We start from the raw sequence: 24,198 nt of genomic DNA on the forward strand, positions 1-24,198 counted from the left end.
CAACAAAAAATGGTGGGCTCCATTTTTGAATTAAAAATAACAAAAAAAAAAGTCTGAGCTCCATTTCTGATGTGGGTCCCATTAATTTTTAAGGCTAGATGTAGTCTAACTTTTTGCTATCCAAAAAAGAAAGTTACTAGCCCTTGTGGTGGATGTAACCCCATTTTTCGGCCCATTAGAGATGAAATTTCTCACTAGGGCTTCAAATATGGTAGCCTATGGAGGATAGAGCCCCCATTGGAAATGCTCTTACCTGCCCGTCATAACCGTTGCTCATTCCTATCCCCACCCTAACCCCATCAGCCGCCCCACTCCTACACCGGTTACCTCCCTACCGCTGGTGATCCCATCACCCTAAACCATTACTCATTTTAAAAAGAAAATAAAGAAAGAGGCTAAATCTGACTTTGCTCAACTGTCTACATCGTCGGATGTACTGGTTAATATGATCATATCTTTAACTTTAGGCGGGGACTCAACACCCACCGCCCCGCGCGGGGGAATGGGATTGGATGTTAAGGTCTTTCTCTGCTTTTGTTTTTATTTTTAAGGTCTTCTAGAAGGAAAGGTGTCCATTTAACGCTTGGAGTTATCAGACGCGTGAACATATTGCTTTAAAAATAAGAAAAGCAAGAAGAAGTTTCCGGGGAACTTAAAGTCGTCGATTTTGCATACAGACGTATGTTTGTTGAATATTAACACTATAGGGGCGCAGGTAAGACCTTCCTAATAAATAAAGATACAAAGGCGCCTACAAAGTCAAAAAAGGAAGCTTCAAATTTCAATCGTGTAATGTATACGACTCTTCTCCATTGTAGCCTTGAAAGTCCGTCCAAGCAGCCTATATAACATCAGATTAATACAAGCAGAAGAAGGAAATCTTCGCTCGCTGAGCTTACTTCTTTCTCTATAATTATCAGACCCCAAAAATCTTCGCTCTCGCTGATCATCTTTGTTGCTAGATAATACATAGGGTCGTACATACATAGGTCGAACTAAATGGCAGATCACCAAAAGATTCATCCAGTACTTGATCGAGATGTTGAGGCACCACATGCAGCAGCTGAGGTACCCTTGGTACCAAGGGGAGCTTCTAAGTCGGATAGAAGTGATCCTGCCGATCAGCAGGGCAAGTATCCTCCCTTACAACGACGTACCTTTCCAGTGATGCACTCCCCACCACCCATGCACAAGAAGAGAAGTTGTTGCCGCAGGTGCCTCTGTTGGACTGTATGCCTGCTCGTGCTCCAAGTGGTGGTCATTGCGATCACTGGTGGAATTATATACCTCGTGTTCCGACCAAAGCTTCCAAAATATTCGGTGGACCAATTGCAAATAACCCAGTTCAATGTTAGCACTGATCAGACGAGCTTGTATGCTACTTTCGACGTGAACATCACCGCACGAAACCCCAACAAGAAGATCGGTATTTACTACGAAGGTGGCAGCCGCTTAAGCGTGTGGTATACACGCACTAAGCTTTGTGAAGGAGCTTTGCCAAAATTCTACCAGGGTCACCGCAACACCACGCAACTCCTGGTTCAGATGACAGGACAAAACCAAGATGCAAGCGGCCTGCTGACCGCTCTTCAACAACAGCAGCAACAGACGGGTAATGTTCCACTCACTCTCAGGGTCAGACAACCTGTAAAGATTAAACTCGGCAGCTTCAAGCTCCCAAAGATCTTCTTCGTGGTCAGGTGCAGGTTGGTAGTGGACAGTCTTTCGGAAAATAATGACATTACAATTCAAAGCAGTAGTTGCAAGTTCCGGGGGATTAGGCTGTAATATTTAGTTGTATCATTCTTTTAATTAATTAATACATTACATTTCATAAATAGGGCATAGGCTCATAGCTTGAGCGCGCGTCGTCTGTTGTCCCATAGGCGCAAGCTCTCTATTATTGGTAATATCACATTTATTTTCTTCCATCAATAAAGATTTTTCGAGTTTTTTCACACTCGCTGGGCGGATTTGTACATAATTTATTGATTATTTCCCTGTTTATTCATTAATTAAAGTTCAAATAAATAAGCTATTCATAAGTACACCTTATAAATTGTTTCGAAAGTACATTCCCTTGGTGTGTCAGGGTTTATGTTGTAGTGGCAGGGAACGGGCAACAACCTATTGCACTATGTACTGCTGTTACAATTTCACCTACCAGTCTAGTAAAAATCCATAAATTTTATTTTGTAAATCATAAATCCACCTGAAACATACTCTCACATCAAAGCACATTTCCTCAACAAAAACAAATATCTTAAAAGTTCAAACAAATCACGTTGCAGGAACAAAAAGAGCACAATGGTATAGTATTCTTTTCTCGTGTAGTCATATAATCTACATGCACATCCATTTCAGGATATCAATTTTGATATCAGTAAAGTATATACCAGAAAGTGAATAAAAGCGCCAATGACCGTTGGCCAGATCAAACTTGCCTGCTGGTCCTCATTTATAATTGTACATTGCTTGGGAGAACTACCTATGACTCCAGCATGCATTTAGTTGTGTGGTTTGCTGCTGTGATAGCTTTTCCTGCAGTATTCCAATTTTTTTCTAAGTAGACTGTAGACCGTTACAGTCTCTAAGATCGCTTCCAATCTACTAACATTTTTTCTCTTCATAATATAACATGCTATGTTGTCACACTGCCCTCTCAGAATTTTACCATAAATAAATTGATTCAAGATAATCAGCATCATATTAGATATAGCAATTTTAGTCAACAACTAAACAAGTTTAAATAGAATTGCAGCCAATATCAAATGGGTTGGGCTTCAAATTTGTGCATGATTAGTGCATTAAATCTACCGGCTGAATTGCAAAAAACAAATCCCATAAGTTATTTAAAATTGTAAAACTCACCAAAAATCAATTAATCTTGCCTAAAATGTGCGCATATAGACACAATGCATACATACACCTATTTAGCAATTCAAGATAACATTTTACCTTTCTGCTCTCTTTCGAGCGAGGAGTTCACCATTGTTAACCATGAGTAAGAATCCCACGAAGAGAACCAGCTACACCGCGATGACGACCCCTATATCATTGAAACAGATGGTAAGTTCTCAGGCATATCCTCTTCTGTTGGGTGGAGAGAGAGAGAGAGAGAGAGAGAGAGAGATACACTTCATTACTGAATAACTCTTCAGAAATGGCTTCCATTTGCTTTCTCCTTTTCTCTTCTTTCACAGACTCTACCATTTCCTCACTCCCATAGTCAGAATCTCTATCATCAAGAAACAAAGAAAAGATAAGGGTAACCTGATGATACTCTAAACATCATAAACTAGTTGGACAGGCTTGATAAAATGGATCTTACTTATATGGGGACTTCAAGAATGGAATAAGTCTGCTGAAGCTATTCCCGGATCGAGTATTTGTCTGTAATTCCAATTTGGAGTGGTGATAGAACATAGGGTCTTTCAAAATCCAAAATATCAAGACAATTGTATTCATTTCTGTTATAAATCGGTGTACTTAAAAAACACACAGTAAACATAGAGTGCATAATCCTTTTTCCCATAACATGCAAAAAGAACCTTGGACAACCTTTTTCGTATATAAGCCAAACACTAATAGGCTTATCTAATATATGGGATTGATTTAACTGCTGCATAAATCAGTAAAATCCCAAACTGGACAGGATCTAAAGATGTATTTTGTCTCGACAAGCCAAAATATAAAATTAAAAGACTAGCACAGATTGAAACCTCAACATACACCAGGTTTATTCAGAAGTTGATAATGCACCATCTCTTGACATGCCAATGTATGAACTAAAGGGTTTGGCTCATATCACTACCCATTACCCAATAACCATATGGAACTGAGAAAGATTAGAGCATTACCTTTCTGAAGCGTTTGAAATTTACAACTCTGTTGTTTGCAGTAGTAATAATGGCACAAGGTAGGCTTGTACTTCGCACAATCAAATCTTGGCTATAAATAATATCTGCAATTCCACTTTCAGACTCGTCAAGCTTGCCCCTCATGTCACTACTTCGTCTAGAGCTCATGACATAGTTATCCTCAGATTTGATAGCTGCATAACTCATGCAGATTTCATGGGGTACAGTTTCAATAACTCCTTTGGTCCCAACAGATGAAGTTGCCAGAACTGAAGTGGCCATTTCTTCTGCATCAGAATCAGCTACCACAGTTTCATCTGTGGAGCATGAAGATGATACAACTACTGCAAAACAACAAAGATTCAGGTACACTGCCTTGCAGAACACACACACACACACACACACCCACGTACTTGCATCTCACTAATAGATAATATTCTCGCACTTCAATGAAAATAGAAATAGTGTAGAGGTCATACAAAGAGTACTCACAGGAAAGAGAAAAGTGGCCAAGTAATTTTATTTTAGTGACATTAGAGAAAAGTGGCCAAGTAATTTTATTTTAGTGACATTATCTGCTACATATAAGGTGAGAGCTAGGTAATCTAGAAGGATTTCAAGTTAAAATGAAAGATATTAGACCTTAAAATATTATTGACACTCAAAGTGTTAGTGGCATTCTCTTGGAACAGATAAAGGTTTCACTTGTTTCTAGAAACAGCACAAGCCACATATATAAATACCCATTAAACCTTTGTAGTTAAGGAAACTGCATGTCTCTTGATCCATATGATTGAAGGCATAATGGGCACAGCTATTTCAGAAAGACTACAAACTTTTCTACACCAAAATCGCTTCAGAAACGTACTTAGAACTCAAAAGAAAAAGGCTTAATTAAGATATATGACTTTGAAACTTCGGTGCAAAATATTTCTTCCAGAAGGCCAAGCTTCATAAATGTCTAGCTACTCAGTCCAAACTGTCAGAACTGTTAAAGGGTGTCATTGCATTGTCGAATCATCTTTTGTGACAGTAGACATTACTTGTGGAGGGAATGTAATCTCTGTTCTTAAACCAATCTGATCATCTTTAGTCACTATATTATTTCACTATGTCAAAAGAGAATTTGGTCACATGGGGCAAGGCTAGTGAATTAAGTCTGAAAATAACACAACTAGGTGTATTAGCTGCATATCTGTACCCTTTGAGCTGGAGTTTTGATTTCAGAAGTGTTATTTCAGATTTATGTTGAAAGAGAGTACAATCTCAAGGGGAAAGACTAGTGGCCTTATGAGCCAGAGTGCATCCCCAATTGAAACTCCTATTTCTCTTATCACTTCAATAGAAATTGAATGGAAGTAAACGCTCATTTTCGTCAAGCAAGATTGCTATCTATTAAAGATAGAGGATCTATATGTTTATTTGTTAATATAAATAACTAGACAGTGCATAATCTAAACAATTACAGATTCATAATCTCCCAATATCTTTTGTCCTTGTCACAGTTAGGCAGAGCAACCAATCCACTACGACGATGTAAGTAAATCTTTCATAAGTACAAATAACACAATGCATAGTACTATTTGAGTCAATCAGTTGGGCACATTTATCAAACAGATAAAAAGAATACTTACCACAAGGTGACTTTAACATGGATGTATCCAACCGTCCATTTAAAATGGCACATATTAACCCAATCTCATTCACTCTTAAAAGTGAACCAAGCTTATTGAACCCAGCATCTGATAATCGTTCTGGGATAACACATACAACACGATCATTTTCTCCACAAACTGAGCTCTGAAAGAAAATATACATTAAAAAGATTCAGAAAAAAAAAAAAAAGCCAAAATGTAATATCACACAAGCCATGCTCCATATGACAAAATTGGGTTTAAGGCATTATTTGTAAAGAAGGATGAAGAGTTAATCTTCAAGATTTTAAACGCCAATAAAATGATGCCATAAATTATAAGCCTAAGTACATAGGAAGCATGAGCTTTATTACCTTGGCCAAAATGACATGAATACAGAAAGCAACAGATAAACACTGAAAACTGGTTAATATTTTAAATCTTTCATACAGACCAAAGCAGATGAGTCACTCAAAATTTGAAAATTGAATATGAACTGTTATATGGCAGTCAATGTTGAAAGAACTGTAAGCAACCAAACTCACCATACAGCTACATGAATTTTATCCAGAGAAGATGACACTCACTCTCTGGATTTGAACACTGTTTCAGTAGTACACCAAGTGTCATAATACAAGTGATTAGTACGTGCCCTGTGGCCCAATGGATTAATCAGTTTGTGATATTTTTTTGTTCTCTCCTCTTGTCTCCCTCAACTTGTCCTAATAAATCAACTTATTAATCCATTGGGCCTTGGCTAGTACTTGCCGGACTCGTGCCAATGTGTCCTCCTGTTTCTTCAAGCCTAAAACTAAAACTACACTGAAAATCTTCCGTTATCTCTCTATGAAACAATTCTTTCAATTTCATGGTTCACTTCTAGATGTACTGATGTTTTTTATATTTGTCAAGCTTTGTGATATTTTTTGATAAGGTTGGGAAATATGCTGGTGAGGTTAGGTGTAGTGCTCGGTTAATCACAATGGTAATGTTGAGATTTTTTCTTTTTCAAGTAAAAACCGTTGTTTAGTGTGACGGGAACACAGTTCGGTAAACAAGTGTAATAATACAATTTGTTGGATTTTCACACACACACTTCTAAATGTATGTAACTACAAAAGCTTTGTGATATTTTTTTGTTCTCTCCTCTTGTCTCCCTCAACTTTTCCTAATAAATTAACTTATTAATCCATACTACCACCACAAATCCCTTTCTATTTATCAGATATTTGTCAAAGCCAACTCCTCTGACAACCCACCACAAATTGCTTTTGAATATATACGGATTCCTAAGCCCATATGGTAAAGTGGTTCATAGCATAAAACTTATATATCGAGGTCCTGTGGTGAACTAATAACATTAATATTTGTGTTTTTCTACATATTGGATAGTGTGTAGTGTTATCCAATTGCAATTGAATATCAAGTGTTACGAACCCTAAACCCTTAACCACAAGAGCTCCACAATCTGGCCCAAGCTCTATGACGCAGCATGAAGCAATCAAAGGGTTACCAACATAATCCCTAGTAGAACAAAGTCTGGAGTCCACCCGAAAATTGAGAGAAACCCCAAAGGTTAACCATTGATTAATGATTGAATGAATACAATTGTTACATCCAACGACTTAAATAAAAGATTGCAACCGCTTGGAACAACTTAAAGGACTCTAGGAATTAAAACAACCTTAATTAAACATTAATCAGATGTAAAGATCCGATTTTTATTACAAACCATTAAACTGTGTTTTGGAAGCCTAAATGAGTTCAGATGGCCTTAGAACATGACGAGCTCATGGTATACCATATCGATTGAATCCAATATTTCTCGATGCCTATTATGTTTCCATATCGATTGAATCCAATATTTCTCAACTCTAATTCTTGTTATTTAGAATTTGAAACATTTTATTTTCTTTATACTTCTTCGTTAGAATTGACCCATATCTTGTACTACATCACTCTAAAAAGCTAAACCTATTACATCCAGGAAAACAAATGGCAGTCATCTCTCTAACTAGAAAGGATCATAGGAACAACTTACAGCTGCCCCCTATCCAAATTAAGAAAGTAAACGAACATCTGTAAAAAGAACAGATACAGAAGCCTATAAAGAAGCCAACACCTCACTCTTTCACATAAAGATGTGACCCTAGCCTTTTCTTGAATATTTCATTATTTTGGCGTTCCTCTCTCACCAAAACAGCAAATATCCCAACAACAAAAAAAACCAGTGTATTTTAGCTGATAAAAATCGGGAAACACCACATACATATCCATAATCTTTCAAAGTGTAGAATTCTCTTGTCAATTTTATTTGAACAAAATAAAAACTAAAAAATCTCGTTTTGTGCAAAAAAAATTTAAACTGAGGAGTCCAAATATCACATTTTCCACACATCAAAGTAAATCAAGAGTCAACCAGCTAATAACACACAAATGATAATAAAAACATGGAAAAAAAATGGTAATGTTACTATATAGAGATAATTTTTCTTATATAAGAACTTTAAATACAGACAAAGTAAAAAAAATATATCACTAAAGCAGACATCATAATTTGCAAAGGGAACTTAAAAAAATGTTCGTGCAAAAATGTAGCGATATTGTAAAACAGAGAATCATACTTGGCTCTTCAAATTAAACCCATCAATGGAAAGTATCTTTGCACCACTCACTTCCAGTAAGGACCACAAGCGATCCATGAATTTATACTGTAAAAGCACAAAATATATAGATTAGCATATTGTGCAATCATTTCAATTTACTCTACACACGAGAATTGAGATTTCAAATATGGATTTATTTTGTAAAAGCACAAAAGTACTGTAAGACATAAATGGGTGAAGTTCATGTAGACCCCCGCACAGGTTATTCTACTCACACCCCTCAGGTTTCAGTAATGCTGATGACACAATTACTGATGACATGACAACCTCTGCTGATGATGATTATTAACAGAATATGCTTTTTAACTAAATTTGAAAGACAAAAGGAAAAATTTAACCCCACCAGAACATAATTAAGCAAGAATTTTTCTGTTCCTAACAAAAATCATTTCCTTAAAACAAAAAAATGAACTCTGGATGAAATCTGAAAATACTAAATCAACTCTGTAAGAAAAAATGCAAAAAAGTAAATTTAACTCAAAAGTCCTGAGTTGGACACCGCTCAGGCTCTCTGTCCTCATCACCTCACCCAGTGCATGTTATTCTGTTCAACCGTCCTTTGTCAGTCTCCAGTGTCCGCCACTGACATAACGCAATAGATCACAGCCGTTTCAAGTAAAAGACCATGTACCTCCTCTTCCTTTCTTGCTTTTAGGTGTCCAGGGATGCATTTATTTGTCATTTCAACACCTCCATTGCAGGTGCCTACTGCCTTCAATCTTTCAATTTTATTTATCGACTACTGAATTCAGGTTTAGGTTTAGAGAACATGGGTTTCTTATTTAATTTTTTTAACTATAATGACTCTCGTGCCCTTTGACTGTTAGTAAGAATTAAGCGGTGTGAACAATATAGGGTATTAACGGAATTAATGAAACTTTAGGGGTCTGAGCGAAATAAGTCAATCTTAGGGGATGTCGTTGGACTTCACCCAAAATGAATATATGGATTGGAGAGAGCAACAAAAAATTCATTAAATCTGCATGAAACAATTTACAACTTCTACAAATCATACTGTAGCAATAAAACTTTCAGTGTGGAGTCTGCATGATAATCTGTGTTTGGTTATCAGTTTGTCAACAGCTGAATGCACAGTTGTGAACATTTAAAAAATTTCTCTAATATAAAAAGTGATGAAACTTCATGCATTTCGAACCACTAATAAAAGTTAAACTTGTTAGATTTCAGCAAAGGTAAAATAAAATTGAATATTCTAAAAAAATTATGGGAGTCAAAACTTTTACCACAGGTTTGGAGTCCAACAAAAACGTGTATCCTTCTAAACAGTTTTCACGAGTTTTCGGATCTGTAAGTTTGACTGATACTCCTTCCACTGTTAGTGTTGGAGCAAAGCTGATTACGGGATAGATGAAAGCATACTTTTATCAGAACAACCATTGCTAATCTACAAGGAACTCAATGAAGTTAAATCCAAAACTAGATCATAATTAACACTCACGATTCACACCCAGGAAGCTCATTGCGAATGTTTTTTTCTGCAAGAAACTAAAAAAACAGCAGCAATCAGCAATAATAGAAAACAGGAATAAACTATGCTATGAAGAATTTCCCATCAACTTAGTTCTAAATAGTTCTAGGTTTAGGTAACAAAAAAAAAAAAATGTATTATACTATTATATTATATGTGTGAATTTCCACTTAAGAAAATTAGTACTTTTAGATGATGTTCTGATACCAGTGCTCATTTCGAAAATGCCAACAATGTGGGATAATATATTCAAAACATAAAAGAAAGAAAAAAAAGTACAGGAAGAACTCTACAAACACAACAGATGGAAACATGCTGGCTATTTAAAGAAAGATCTTTGAGTCAAATTCGCATCAAGCAACGTATAAACAAGAAGTAATGGTAAGGAAATCAAACACAAACTGCAACGAAGTTGAAGTTCAATGAAGTCAATGTGTAATCAAATTTTCAATTTTTTTAAGAAGAAACAAGTTTATATTGCAAAACAAACAATAAAAATACAAGAGCTGACAAGAAGTTCGCAAAAGCATATGCATCCACGTACAATCATACTTCCATTTCCTTTCACAACACTGAGAGTTAGTCGGGAATAATTTGTGCCATATACAATCCCCTTCACTGTCTTAATCCATCACTTATACAATAGGAAAGTGACTAGTCTCATCACCCTTAAGATCTATTATATTTGATTCATCCTCAAAGCATAAAGAGGCCCCAACATTTTGTATCACAATTTTCTAGATCACAGTAATTAAGACTAAAATGAGTCTTATTTCCTAAAAGCATATCTTAAGCAAGGCGACAGTTACAAGGTCCCCTTTGTTAATAGAAGCTTTGATTATTATGTTATGCAACAGGGATATCTCATTGAATAAGATTACGTAATTGAGTAAGTGAGGCACAGACCCCCATTATATTGTCTTCATTCCGCTTTTCTCATTTAAACTTTTGTAAGCACCACAAATATGATAATAGATGAAACACAGAAGTCAAAGCAAGTGCTACCAAGCCATTATAATACACGTTTATCACAAGAGACCAGTCAAAGATTTTAAAAAGGGAGACTTTGGATGCAGTCCCTAGCTATAAATATTCTTTGACTGAAACCTTGTTGGTTTTCAATTTTTGATCCAAGTCCCTGAAATTAATGTGATAATTTATTTCTATGTACGTTACTATATTGTTTAAATTAAAAATTGAAATTTATAGTTGTTTATATTAATGAGATTTTCAATAAAAAACCATAATTTGTGGGATTAAAAATATAAATATACTATTGTGTGTGTGTGTGTGTGTGTGTGTGTGTATAAACATGGGTACATCAATCAAAATTAACCAAAAAATTATTGTATCAAAACATGGGTACATTCTTCAAAATAACAAAAATAAAAAAATAAAAAAAGATATTAGGCTTAATAAAATTAGTAAATTTCTTCAATTAAACTTAACATGGATACATTCTCAAATCAAAGAAAAAAGAATGTACCCATATAAGTTTAAAAATGGATTAGGAAAAAAATTGAATAAATTTTATATAAAAAAAAAAAAGGGTACATTTTACATATAACAAATTGGTATATTTAAGAATGAGTACATTTTAAGATTAAAAATTTTAAAAAAAATTACATGAATGGTACATATAATTAGCATGGGTACATTTAGCAAAATTAAAAATGGGTACATATAAATAAAAAAAAATATGGGTACAAATACAAATAAAACTTTATAAAATATGGGCACAAAAAGTAAAACTAAAAAGAATATGGGTACAAATTAAAACTAAAAAGAAAAAATGGTACAAATTAAAAAAGGGTTGCAAATTAAAAATGGGTACAAACTAAAAATAAAAATATATGATAAAAAATTTAGCCATAAATATAAATATACTAATTGTAACAGTTTTAACATTAAATGAATATATTTAGAAATAAAAAATATTTTATTATTGAAATAATTAATGATGTTATTAATACCAAGGACCTTGATCAAAAATTGAAAAGGAATACAGTTTTAATCAATGGAGTAGCAAAAGGAAGGATGAGAACCTAATTTCTCCTTTAAAAAATATTTATACTCAATAATTTGAAGCACAATTCACTCAAGAATAGCAATGAATGATCTGAACATTGGCCCACCTCAACCCAACTACCAAGAACAATAGGTTTCTTTGCCACAATAGCATCCACTATATCTTCTTTCACTGGCATGAGTTGGTCAACAAGGACATGTGTGCACTCCTGATTTAGATGATAAGTGACATGAGCACCTAATGAAAGCATAATAGTTAGCAACCATCACAACATCACTCTAGTAATTAGACAAGCACATATCACTCAGTTAGATTCAAATGCTGCTAACCAAAAAACCATGAGGAAAGCAAATAAAGGAAGAAATTCGTGTAAAGATATTGGAAGCTCTCCTATTCCACTCCAACATAACATCAAAATGCATCATGGAATAGACCTTTAAATGTGTTTCATTAGACTTTCAAGTTTCAACAAATCACCACTCCAACCCCAAAAAGCACACCCACCACTAAGCACACAAGAAGTTTTTGCGGAGAACATAACCACCCCCCCCCCCCCCTCTCTTCCCATTTTCTCCTCCTCCTAACCAATCATCAAAATACTGTAATGTATAGTAGTCCTTGAAATCTTAGCAGGAACCAAAGCAGTGGTTGGTTCGGACAAATGTCCAAGGAGACACACTTCTCAGGATCTTGTTATGTTCTCTTCCAACCTTGTATCATTTTGGGAAATGCAAAGAGGATCAGTTTTAGGAACAAATATCTGGACAGGGGAAGGGAGGGGATTACTTCTTCAATGTTTCTTTATAGGACTTCCATAAACAACATATCTAATGTCTATAACTTACTTTTCATCATCGGGGTTGAATCTTTTCAGAGAAAATTTGAGTAGTGTTGAGATTGAGGAGCTGTCTTCTCTCCGCTCTTTTATTGAAAGTACATCCCTTACTTTCTTGATATTAGACAGAAGGTCTAGTGAATTTTTAAGTCTGGTAAGTCTCTTTCTGCATATTAATTGATGATTATATTGTCTTTCAAGCCATTGTTAGTGATATGGAAGGGATAAACAAACAACAATTTCTAGCTCGAATGGTAGTTTCTGAAAGAATGAATACTTGTGAGGCCCTTCACAGAAAAGCCAATCACTTAGTTCTTAGTTTTCTGTTTCTTTGAGACTGCAGAATAAACTTTTTCAGATAGGTAACCGGTAAGAAGACAACGGTCTTGTATTAGATAAAATGTGACTGATATTCTTGGATGGATTGGTCAGACAGGAGCGACTTAACTTTTTTAATTTAGTGCAGCATATTACTTAAGGGATAAAACCAAATTGTTGCCTCAGTTTCTTCTAATTTCTAAGCTGTTGTTTCTTCCTTCATTATTTTGGCAATTTTGTTCCTTTGACGTTTGTTTTCAGGTTACTGGAGTCTATTTTTATGAGTGCTTTTATTTTAGTGCACTGCTGGATCACTTTCTGTCTTACCACTATTTATTTTATATAATAATCACAATTTCCTATCCTCCACAATAATAGGGCGAGGCTGATATTCTATCTGATTAATTTTTCAAAAACAGTAATAAAAGTAAACCAATGTCTATAAGAATCGGGCTTAATTATTAAAAGCACAAGCATCTGAATACAATGAATTATAAGAGCCCGACCCCTATTTTCTATGTTAACATATACTTTCTACATTAACATTTAACTGTTGTTGTCAGAAAGCACACGTGAAACAACCTAGAGACATTTGCAGATGAAATATGACAAGGAAACATAACAGCATATGGGCCTGGAAATTTCACGTAAATAGTAAGTATCTCATGAATCACTAACCAATTGATGAAAGTTTATCTTCAAGGGGGTGATTCACTTGGGTTGGTTCCGAGCAGCACGCAAAGAAAATGAGTGGAACAAAGGAAAATCTGCTAGATATGTAATTACGAGATATAAGCATATCAATGCTAAAAAAAAAATATATATATATATACATATATATAACCGGTGCAGTGTAATCCTTATTTAATAGCGTTCATTATCAACAGACATAGCTGTATCAGGTATCGTCCTTCAGCAGTTAGAATTTGATTTAAAAAACATAACCAAGTGAGTTGTGAAAGATACTATCATATTATAATATAAAATCTGAAACAGCTTTATTCATTAATGTGACACATGCAGAAAGTAAACTAAAAATAAACAGTTAAATTACCTGTAGATTGCATTGCCAGTTCCAAATGAAACCAAGTCTCCTTGCCTTAACGATGTTTCTCTATTGGGTAACTCATGAATCTTTTCCATTGATGTAAGGTTCTTGTTAATATATGTTCCATATTTTGAGCAATCTCTAATTCGAACTTTGGAAGATAATATAGAAGATTTTGTTTGCAGGGGAAGAGGGGCAATCATTGCATCAACAACTATTTCTGCATGAACCCGAGAAACTCCTTTATCTTTAGTGATATTTACATCACAACCTACAATGTTACATAAAGTTAGATGATTTAATACCTGGGGACACAACGAAAATATAAACAATTTAGTACTATAATCATTATTAGAACTGGACAAGTGGGCATGTCATAGAGGAAATTAGACGAGGGTGAGAAACTAGTTTATCCAACAAAAAGAATTTCACGGAACTGGTGCACAAAAAATTTCAGCTAATTCTGGCATACCTTTCCGACCCACTTTGTACGTCCCCCTTGCAAAGATATAGTATTTATCTTCACCTGCCAGACTACGCCAGTTAGATATTGATGTGAACTGAATCCTTATCAAGATATTCAAAAGATAGAGATTTACAAGAACCTAAAGCATTGAGGAGGGAAAGGTTACAGATATCTAAATACACATTTTTCAGTGATGACTTCTACTCCACAATCCACATTCACAACTATAGAAGCTACAAGAGATACAGACACATGTGCTCATACTGTGAAAAACTGAAAATTAATAATCGTATTTGCCAGCTAATCATTGTTGTAACAGGGTCCAGATTAGTTATGATTAGTCTATAATTAATATATTATAATGAGGTGATTAGTTATCTAATCATTATTATGATTCTGGTATAAATATCAGAACCTCTTCTCTGTGTATTCTTTCAAGTTTCAACACATATCAGTAGACAATAATATCTTTTTTTTCCAATTCTTCTCTCCAATCTCTCAGATTTCTCTTCACTCTTAGTCAAAAGATTAAGAAAAATTGTTGATTGGTAAGACCAGTTTTCTAGAAACAAAAATCTTAAAAGTGACTCAAAAACATCTTGTTTTCAATAAGTTTTCAAAACTCAAGGGGCTCTCCAATAAAAGAAAGTTGTTACTCAACAAAAACAGTTTCTACAAGTTCAATACCCAATGAGTTTTCAAAGTTTTATAAGAATAAAAAAAAATCACATGCATTCACAATTACGAAATTGAACTATATGATTTCTGATAAGTATTTTGAACAAATTTGTTCTAATCGAAAATGCAAATTCAAATTTCCTGGATAAGCGGGGCAAAAAAGAAAACTAAAATAGAGAGAGATGTTACCTGAGAGAGAGTCGGTAGGGAAGAAACCCCAAACCATGGTTCTCGAATTATTTCGAATTTACGGGAGATGACCGATGGATTGCCGGTGCCTGCCTTATACTGAGAAAGGTATTAACGACCTGTTGAGCAAATGCACCCCTTGTGCCCTCTGGAGGTTTTCGTTTGTAGTTATTGGGCTTATCTCCAACCGATCTAACTAGCCCGATCCAGAATTATATTATTATTAAGGGAAGATCTCAGTTTACTGCCACGAAACTTTTTGATTTTCAACATTTGGTATATAAAGTTCATTTGATTCTAAAGTAGTACCTAAAATTGTAATTTTGAAACATTTTCAGATTACTGTTAAATCAGTCACTAATTGATGACATATCAACTAAGTGGACAATAACTGATCGTCACGTCAATATAGGCCATCTAAATATTTAAAATTTGATAAATTAATAAAATTTTAAAAAATAAAATAAAAAAATCAGGGCATCGTCTTCTACCTCACCTCACATGCCGCTCCCACCCGACCCTCCCTCCATTATTTCTTCTGCGCCCACCCAATTCCGACTCATCCATTGCCTCTATCGCCTCCATTGCCTCTTCTCTTTCGCAGAAGCCTTCAAAAAGCTCTCTACTTCTCCCAAATCCCCACAAACATTTCTGCCATTAGAACCCTAATTTCTAATTCCAGAGAGAGAAATTCAATACGCATAGAACAAAAATAGAAACTTTCTCTGCAAAATCGCAACTTTTTGGGCTCCGGAAATGGCCGACGCTTTGGTGCAAACGGCTGAGCTCCAAATCCAATCGGAGGGCTTTGCGGATTTAATGCCCGAATCGGAAACCGCGTCGAATCCACTTCAGAGGCGTATCGAGTTCCACCGAGCGAGGAAGCCCTTCAATGACCTTAACACTGATGGCGGTGACCCCAAGCCAATTGTAGGGGGTGGAGTCGGCGTCGTCGAGGGAGAGCTTGAAGTGTTGAATTTTTTTTTTTTTTTTTCTGTACTTTTTAAAAAAAATTTAGTTTTTTTTTAATTAATTATTTTATTTTATTTTGTTTTTTTAATATCCATGTGACGCCTAGTCATTATCCATATAGATGTCACGTCATCAGTTAACAACAAATTTAATAGCAATCTTAACAGATGTATGGGAATGGGATACATTTAATAGCAATCTTAACAAATGTACGAAAGTATCCCAAAATTATAACTTTATGTACTATTCTAAGATGAAAAAAACTTCATGTACCAAATGTTGAAAATTAAAAAAATTTAACGTAATGAACTGAGATTAACCCTATTATTAAATAAACAGTGTCAAGACATATTTATATAACTTCTTCAATTGAAGAGGCTAAATGTAGCCCCTCTAATTTATTAGTTCAATTATTGTGAGGAGCTAGGTCTCAATAAAATGGCTAAGATGAAGTTACATTAGGCCAACATGATGCCCTAATAATGACTAGGTGCTTTATAGAATTATAGCTTAGCCGTTAGAAATGAGTTTTTGGGCTATTTGTTGGTTTTTAAACCTTTAGCCCTCTTCATTGGAAATGTGTTAAACCAAAAGGGCTAAACATAGTCTCGTTCAAAATTATAGCCCTTCAAAAAATTATTTTTAAATAAACAATGACAGGTTATATTTACATACTATCTCCAACCGAAATGGGATATATTTTTTTTTTTGCCCCTCAATAATTTATTATTTTTAAGTTTGTTCTTTAACTTATTGGTTAATTGAACTAAATTACCATATTAAAACTACAACAGCTTAGACATGAATTCAACAATTGTATTAAGTTTGTTTTTAAAATGGCTTTGGTAAAAAAAATGTGAATAATTGAAATAACATGAGGTAAGATAGTATGGAATGGTGAAAATGATGTGAGAATAGTGTATAAATGGCTTAGGTATTTATAGGAAAAAAATAGAATTTTTTAATTTTTTTTTTCTAATTTCGTCCTAAAAATTAAAAATAAAATAAAATATTTCCAACAAACTGGGCCCAACAAACGAGCTGGCTAGCTAGCTAACAATACTCTGCCCGATGGCCAAATGGCTGAAACTTGGCGTGGTGGGTCCCTTTTCCCCCCCCCCCCCAAACCTCCATTGGAGTTAGATTTTGTCTCAATTCGGGCTAAAATATGGCCTATGCCCCTATGGTCTGATCCATTGGAGATGGCCTTAGAGGAAGGAATTCAGCTCACTCAACCGAGTTATTTTGCTCTGACTTTAAAACTCCTATACTCTCACTTTTGTTTTTGTAGAAAAATTGCATAAATTATATTGAAGTCTTTTGGATGAAGTACATTCTAAACTTGTAAGAATATGCGATAATACCACTTAAATTTTTTATTCTTATGTTTTACCACTTGAACTCTCTTAACTGTTCAAATCTACCACTTGTGTTACTTTTGTTACTTTCCATCTATTTTGCCCTTAAAACATGTTACTTGTAGAGATATTTTCGTCTATTGACTTCAAGGCTGGCTAGAATCAAATTGGCTCTAAAATATGGTGTCAAAATTGGGAATTTGTACAGCCTCAGTTTGGCAATCCCTCCATAAGAATTTGAGAAATTAATATTTGAAGAAATTATGGTGAACCACACTACTTGCTCACCTACAAAAAAAAAAAATTATGAAAACTCATTGTAAATGAAAGACTAGATTTTTGCATATGTTGTACTTCGATCTTTAACAACCCTTGCCAAAATCAACTTCTCACTTTCTCTTCATGACTTGACTCCACACTACAAACAAAATATCTTCAATTGGTATTGGCACACATGTTTATACTATTACAATAATTTAAGGGAGTGAGAGTTTCAAAGTCAAGATGCATGATAAACCCTTTTTGCTGCACCACGTCTATGAAATCCCATCCCCGAATTTCACTATTTAAAATTATGTATTTCGTATTCTTAGTTTCGACGCGTTTATAATTATGGCGTATAGTTTTCTTTTCGATAAGTAAAAGAACGAAAACACCCTTAATGAACTAAACGGACTTTTCGATGACGTTTTTTATTCATAGATGTTTTGTCACTTTTATTTACATATTTGGATAGAGCTCGATCTCACGAGTGTGTAGGCAAAAACTGTTCGCCAAATGAAGCTATAACGAATGAGATATAAACGAGCAAAGACAAGGGCGAAATGGTTATTTGACCATTATCTGGAAGGCTCCAGATTTGCTGGAGCACTGATTTGGTGCCACGTGTGTGACTAAGATAGAGAGATGAGGAGAGAAATGAGGGAAATGAGGGAGAGGCAGGCGAATCAGGAGGGAAGGAAATGAAGGAATGAGAAAGAAGGGAACCGGTCCACCCGGTTTCTTCCCTTAAACCCGTGACCCGACTTGATGGAATCCATGACTCCTGATGCCTTTCACAACGATTTTCTAGTGAATTGAAGCTACTCACCCCTTGGAATCAACCTAGCATCTTTCCCTCTTCCATTTCCACTCAAAAACCAATGAAATTTGGCCTTGATTTTGCAAAAAACAACACGGTGGATATGATGGGTTCTTGGCGGCGATTTACCAAACCGGAAGCTACTTGATCATTATAACCATTGATAATCCGACCGTTGGATCATCACCAAACTTTAATGCATTATAGTACACAATATTTGAGGAACTTAAGAACTTACAGATCTGGAATCCGATGTACGGATCTTCCTAAATTGAACTTCTAAGTTTGAAAAACCAAACGTTGACCGCTTCTTAATATTAGCGATTAGCAGAGATTCGATCATTGGATCATTTCGAAATTTTAGGATATTGTTCTAGAAGATTAATGAGACTTTTCGAAAATTACGGATCGGAAATCCATGCGCGGATGTTCCAGATCGAATTACACAGGGTTGTAGACCCCATCGTTGACAGAGAGTTGACTTTCGTCACATGTCTCGAATCATTCTTAAATACTAAAATTAGTACTACTAGAGACTAAGTGAAGTCCAGTGGGCCTACATTGGTTAATAAGTGACTTTAATATATGTGATATGGTTATTACCCTAATTTTGTATTTAGTATCCTTTGTGGATATGACTTGGTTTTATAAATGTGATTTCTATTAAAATGTGATTTTTAATAATTAGCCGTTGATCGGCATTGGTTACTCACAAACTCCTAAATACATTCTTTTCAAAATTCTAACTTTGGCATCTGAGATTCTTTGGTGTTATTATTTTGCAGGTGCATTTTTGTCAAATGAGAAGATGGCGGAAATTTGCATCCACAAATTGGTGCTTTCATTGAGAGTCTTAATTTACATGCTCAAAGAAGACTCTCGCATTCAAAGTTTCTCATTTCTTGTTCATTCATAGATTTTTCGTACATTCTTATTCTTAGAATTTCTTATAAAGTTCTTTGAATAAATGTAAAAGAAAAGTATAATGACTAGTAGAAATTCAGAAATCACAATGAGCGAAACATCATACGTTCAAGGATTTGGACCAAGTAATAGAGATCAAGGCATAACCTCACCACGACGATCCACGAGGCTCAACACGACAACGAGTGAAGCGGCACCACCTCCACGAGGCACCATCGTGGCTATGCCGACGGTAGCCATCACGGCAGCAGCCACCGTGGTAGCTCACGGCGAGACCCAAACCCCCTGTGAAAGCATCACAGCAGGCCTAAATTACAGCCGCAACAGCCCAAGACCCGCAGGCCCAAATCGTGCTAAAAGGAGCCCAACACCCATGTGCTCCTGTGCCCAGCCCACACCCACGGTCTGACTTGTGCCGGTGATACGACTTGTTCCCGCAATCTATCTCATGGCCCATCTAGCATCCCAAATTGTTAGATTTCTAGATTGACGATTGAACCAGAAGTTTTTTCACCATATTTTTCTGCAAATTTGACATATCCCAACTCAAATCTCAGGCCCAGAGTCTATTACACTTCCACTACTCAAGGAGACGCATACCGTCCAAGCTTTTCCAACCCAAATGGCGAACAACACTTGTCTTGGTAAGTCATAGAGTTGACAAGTGCCTTCGCATAGCAAACGACCTTAGTGAATCAGCTCTTGTAGCGTACCGAGATGCAGCGCACCCTAGACCAGGTGTCCTGAAGTAAGACAAGGGCAAATGACAAACCTTTCTAGCAGAGTCTTGGAAAGCAGCTCATTGACCAACCACAAACCGAATGGTCGGGCAGTGTACACTCTTGACTGGGCCCCCGAGATAACGTATACACTCATCTTAGCGCAAATGAGTGTGCACTTTTGGCTAGGCCTAGGGACGAGCATACACTCACAGTTGGGGTTATACTCTGATAATCAACATAAGCAACCTTTCAGTCAAAATGTTTATTCATGGCTAGACCCGCAATAAGCATCTTTCACCTCACATCGGAGGAAGCAGCATGACGAACGGAGAGAAACAATCACTCAATCCGGCTCAAGTTCAACTGGTAGCTTGCGAGAAATTCGTTCACATGCTAAGAACGCACCACATGCACCCCAGCCGCGGCATAGACAAGCTGAACACATGGAAAAATAGCCTAGACCAGCAAGTCATGACCGAGGATAGTCGAGAGCTCTGTTACCCCCAACAAAGGCAAATTCAAGAAGAAATAGAGAGGCTTATGACCGAGCGATTGCACGATTTCCAATGCAACGAGGTCACTGACGAGGCACTACGACAAGACATAACCAACATAAGCAGGTCACCATTCACGAATAAGATCGAGCAGGCAGAGCCTCCATACAAGTTTAGCATGTCATATTTCACATCATTTAAAGGGGAAGAAGACACAGAAAAACACCTAAAGCATTACTGAAGTGCAATGATCCTTTATCGGAGTAATGACGCACTCATGTGCAAGATATTCGCCACCACTCTATAGGGCGAGGATCAAGATTGGTTCCACACCCTGCCACTACAAGCATTCTAAAGGTTACCTAGAAGACTACTCTTCAGCAGCTTTGACATCCCACGACTACTCGATCGCCACACCTTCAGTAGCTATTACACTCTTAGCAACGACATCATCCAGCACTTCGCCCCCGGCTGCCCCAGCTTGGGTACCAACTTCTCCGACTACTTCACCAATGGAAGGCTCAAACGTAAAGGCATACAAGTCTTCCAGAGAAATAGAGAAAGTCTCAAAGCTTTTCCCAGCAAACTCAAAGCCAGACAACCTACCAAATAGATGATCTACATAACCTAGCTTGTAGCAATCAACCTAACTCTGAACAAGTGAAGCTTCGAGTCCAAACTTCTCACACTTCAACTGTTGGTTCTCACCTTTAACTGGTCGTTCTCCTCGAGCAAACGAAGACAAAAATGCAGAAGCTCATCCACATCATTCTTCAGACCTTCATTGATTTTTAGCACACCTTAAAGTTCCAACACTTGAGGTTTAAACCTATCAACAATCTTCTTGAGGTGAATCACTTGATTATAAGCAGCAATCAACTTTTCATCCTTTGCGTAAACAACAAAACGAAGCTTAGAAATAGCACACTCAAGATCTTGAATATGAGTTATGTAACAGCCAATCTCCTTCTTTGCACTTTCATACTTAACTTGGATGTCAAGCCTAGTCTTCAAGTCAATGATCTCCTGGTGAACTGTCTCAAGCTGTAGAGAATTAGGGGCAGAGATATTGGACCCATTCAAAGCGACGAGCTCACACTCCAACCTCTTGATCTTCTCAGCAGAAAAGTAAGCCTCAGCTGCCATAGTCGTTGCCATCTTCTTAACAGCCTTCTATCCTCTTGGTCAATAAGCATAGATTCGGCTACTAAAATCGTCGTTTTCTGCATTGATAAGGATTGGAAGAGGTTGGTTTTGAATTTAAAAATAATAAAAATGAATTTAATTAAAAATGAATAAATAAATTAGCAAAGTAAAGAAGACAAAGGAAAACGTTTTGAAAACCAAATCATAAAACCCTAGGGTTCTGCCGTCCCTTTAACAATCTTATGTAGATTTACCAATTACTTATGAATTACCCATGCAACTTTGAAGGTTAAGTTTTCCTTATGCATATTCTACTTGTGGCATTCAAGCTAGAACGTATATCAAACATGCAATCCGTCTGTGGGATTCAGATCAAATATAAACATGTATGACTCATTATGTTTTGTGAAAACCCTTTGAAAAACCATGCAACCCTTAAGACATGACATTCGCCCTAGGTGAAATTACAACTATTAATCACAAGAAGCAACACTCAATTCCCCCGTGGCATTCTGCCTGAATTGCATCTGATTACTTATCTAAACATCCTAATGGTAGCTAAGCGTTAAGATATAGAGATAGTTTAAGCACAGTGATTAATAATTCAAAGTATGCATGCATAATATCATAAGCAGTTAAATAAAAACTAAATATTCATGCTAACGCTCAAGGCATCGTCCTAGCAAATGAAAACTAGTTACAAACAATCATAAAACACAAGGAATCATATTGAAATAGAAAAATGATAGAAAACACATTGAAAATACAAAGCATCAAAGCCTAGCTAAATTTCCACGTACGTTTTCCAAATTGATGCCCCCTTTTCTCTAATGGCTAAAAAGTCTTATTTATACTACTAGAAAATAAAATCCTACCTTGAAAAGGTCTTAGAATAAAATTAGGAAACAGAATTAAATGATAAAACAGAAAGTAAAAGGTTTCCTATTTGAACTAAAATTTGGACTTCATGAGATAATCCATCTTTTGACCGACCAAATCAACTTCGATTTGGTCCCAAAAAGTCTCTTTTGAAAGCACATAGATCTCAGCAACCTTTCCAGAAACAGGCTTGGTACATTTCTCACAATTGCCCAAGCGAACAGTCTCTTATTTCTCAGCAAGCGAACTAGTCTCAGCAACAAGAGTAGTAGGCCTTGGCACCACTTTAGCAGCAAGGTCCACCTTATCGCTCTTTATAGTAGCAAGCCTTTCCAAAGGTGAACCAAACTCAGCTCCCATTGGCACAGACTTCGGCACTTGAGGCATGATGGAACCTCTACATTGAGCAATCCTATCAGCAATTGTACTAGCTATCTTCAGCATGGCAAGCATCACAGGCTTAGATCTAGCAACCTCATCTTTATTCCCCTTGGAAGAAGTCAAGTCAATAATGAGCCTATCAGCAGTGGGCGAACCTTCACGAGCAGAGGATGAAGCCTTTAGTTTTTTCTCAACTGGCATCTCTTGAGCAGGTATGGAAGATCTTTTCTTTCTGCCTTCATTCATAGCAGGTTCCATGACAAAAATTGGACGAGCCAATGCATCCGCCTTCATTCGCTTTACCTTTTCTCTCGGAGGCAGCCAACATTTCTATCGGCGAAAAAGACTAAGCAGCCAACGCTACTCAAGGTACTCAACGAGGATACCTAAAGCAACGTGCACCTTCTTTATATCTGGAGAAGTCTTGGAAGTTGAGCCAAATTCTGAATCTACATAGACAAAGAAGGATAATCAACAAATTAGATGACAGCTCAACAAAAGCACAAAGTAGCCTAAAGACCAAACAGTCTACTTACCAGTGATGAAAATCGTCGGAACAAGTAGCTTAGGGGAAGAATCAGACTCCCACTCTCCACTTATCTCCAAAGTCTCATTGGCCCAATCATGATCTCTCTTGCTCGAATGATTGAAGAGCCTATGGTGGGATCTCATCTGCCCAACTCCATCAATATAACCTATGTTAAAGAAGTACTAGAATTTGTTGACAATTAGATCCATGTCAAAAAATTGGCTTAGATTAAGGAACCCCACCATCACATGGACTACATTTGGAGAACATTGAGTGATAACACACTTCATGGAGCAAAGCACTTCCTAGAAGAAAGCTACATGGGAAAAGTAAATCCCAACACAAAGTAGTAGAAGTGAAACTTTATAGCTTTCCGAGCCTTACTACATGGCTCACCATTGCTACCCTTCTTAACACGTTCACACGTATTCTAGACAGAATGACATACCTATATACTTCAAGGAAATCTCTAAACGAGTCATCAAAATTAATTGTGAAGT

At 36.2% G+C, this 24,198-nt stretch overlaps 2 protein-coding genes across 3 annotated transcripts; one reads left to right on the forward strand and one right to left on the reverse strand.

Annotated features, from left to right (window-relative positions):
* Positions 1–857: 857 nt before the first annotated feature.
* LOC137741687 (NDR1/HIN1-like protein 6) lies at positions 858–1,958 on the forward strand. Its single transcript, XM_068481390.1, has one exon. It carries the CDS (start codon positions 1,000–1,002, stop codon positions 1,786–1,788), a length of 789 nt encoding a protein of 262 aa, XP_068337491.1. The 5' UTR covers positions 858–999; the 3' UTR covers positions 1,789–1,958.
* A 305-nt stretch (positions 1,959–2,263) lies between these two features.
* Positions 2,264–15,518, reverse strand: LOC137741686 (nibrin homolog). Of its 2 annotated transcripts, none has more exons than XR_011069326.1 (14): positions 15,213–15,518; positions 14,352–14,405; positions 13,886–14,150; positions 13,510–13,598; positions 11,785–11,915; positions 9,620–9,666; positions 9,405–9,513; positions 8,119–8,205; positions 5,495–5,660; positions 3,861–4,204; positions 3,332–3,393; positions 3,147–3,238; positions 2,959–3,049; positions 2,264–2,541 (listed from the first exon to the last, which is right to left on the reverse strand). XR_011069326.1 is itself a non-coding variant. In XM_068481388.1 (14 exons), the coding sequence occupies exons 1-13, from the start codon at positions 15,247–15,249 to the stop codon at positions 2,995–2,997; spliced, it is 1,548 nt and encodes a 515-aa protein (XP_068337489.1). In that variant the 5' UTR covers positions 15,250–15,516; the 3' UTR covers positions 2,264–2,541; positions 2,959–2,994. The 2 variants fall into 2 exon arrangements, 1 of the variants encoding a protein (XP_068337489.1); XM_068481388.1 differs by having other exon boundaries at positions 3,137–3,238; positions 15,213–15,516.
* Positions 15,519–24,198: the final 8,680 nt, after the last annotated feature.

This window comes from Pyrus communis, chromosome 8 (assembly GCF_963583255.1).
Source record: "Pyrus communis chromosome 8, drPyrComm1.1, whole genome shotgun sequence".
In the NCBI taxonomy this organism is placed as follows: domain Eukaryota; kingdom Viridiplantae; phylum Streptophyta; class Magnoliopsida; order Rosales; family Rosaceae; genus Pyrus; species Pyrus communis.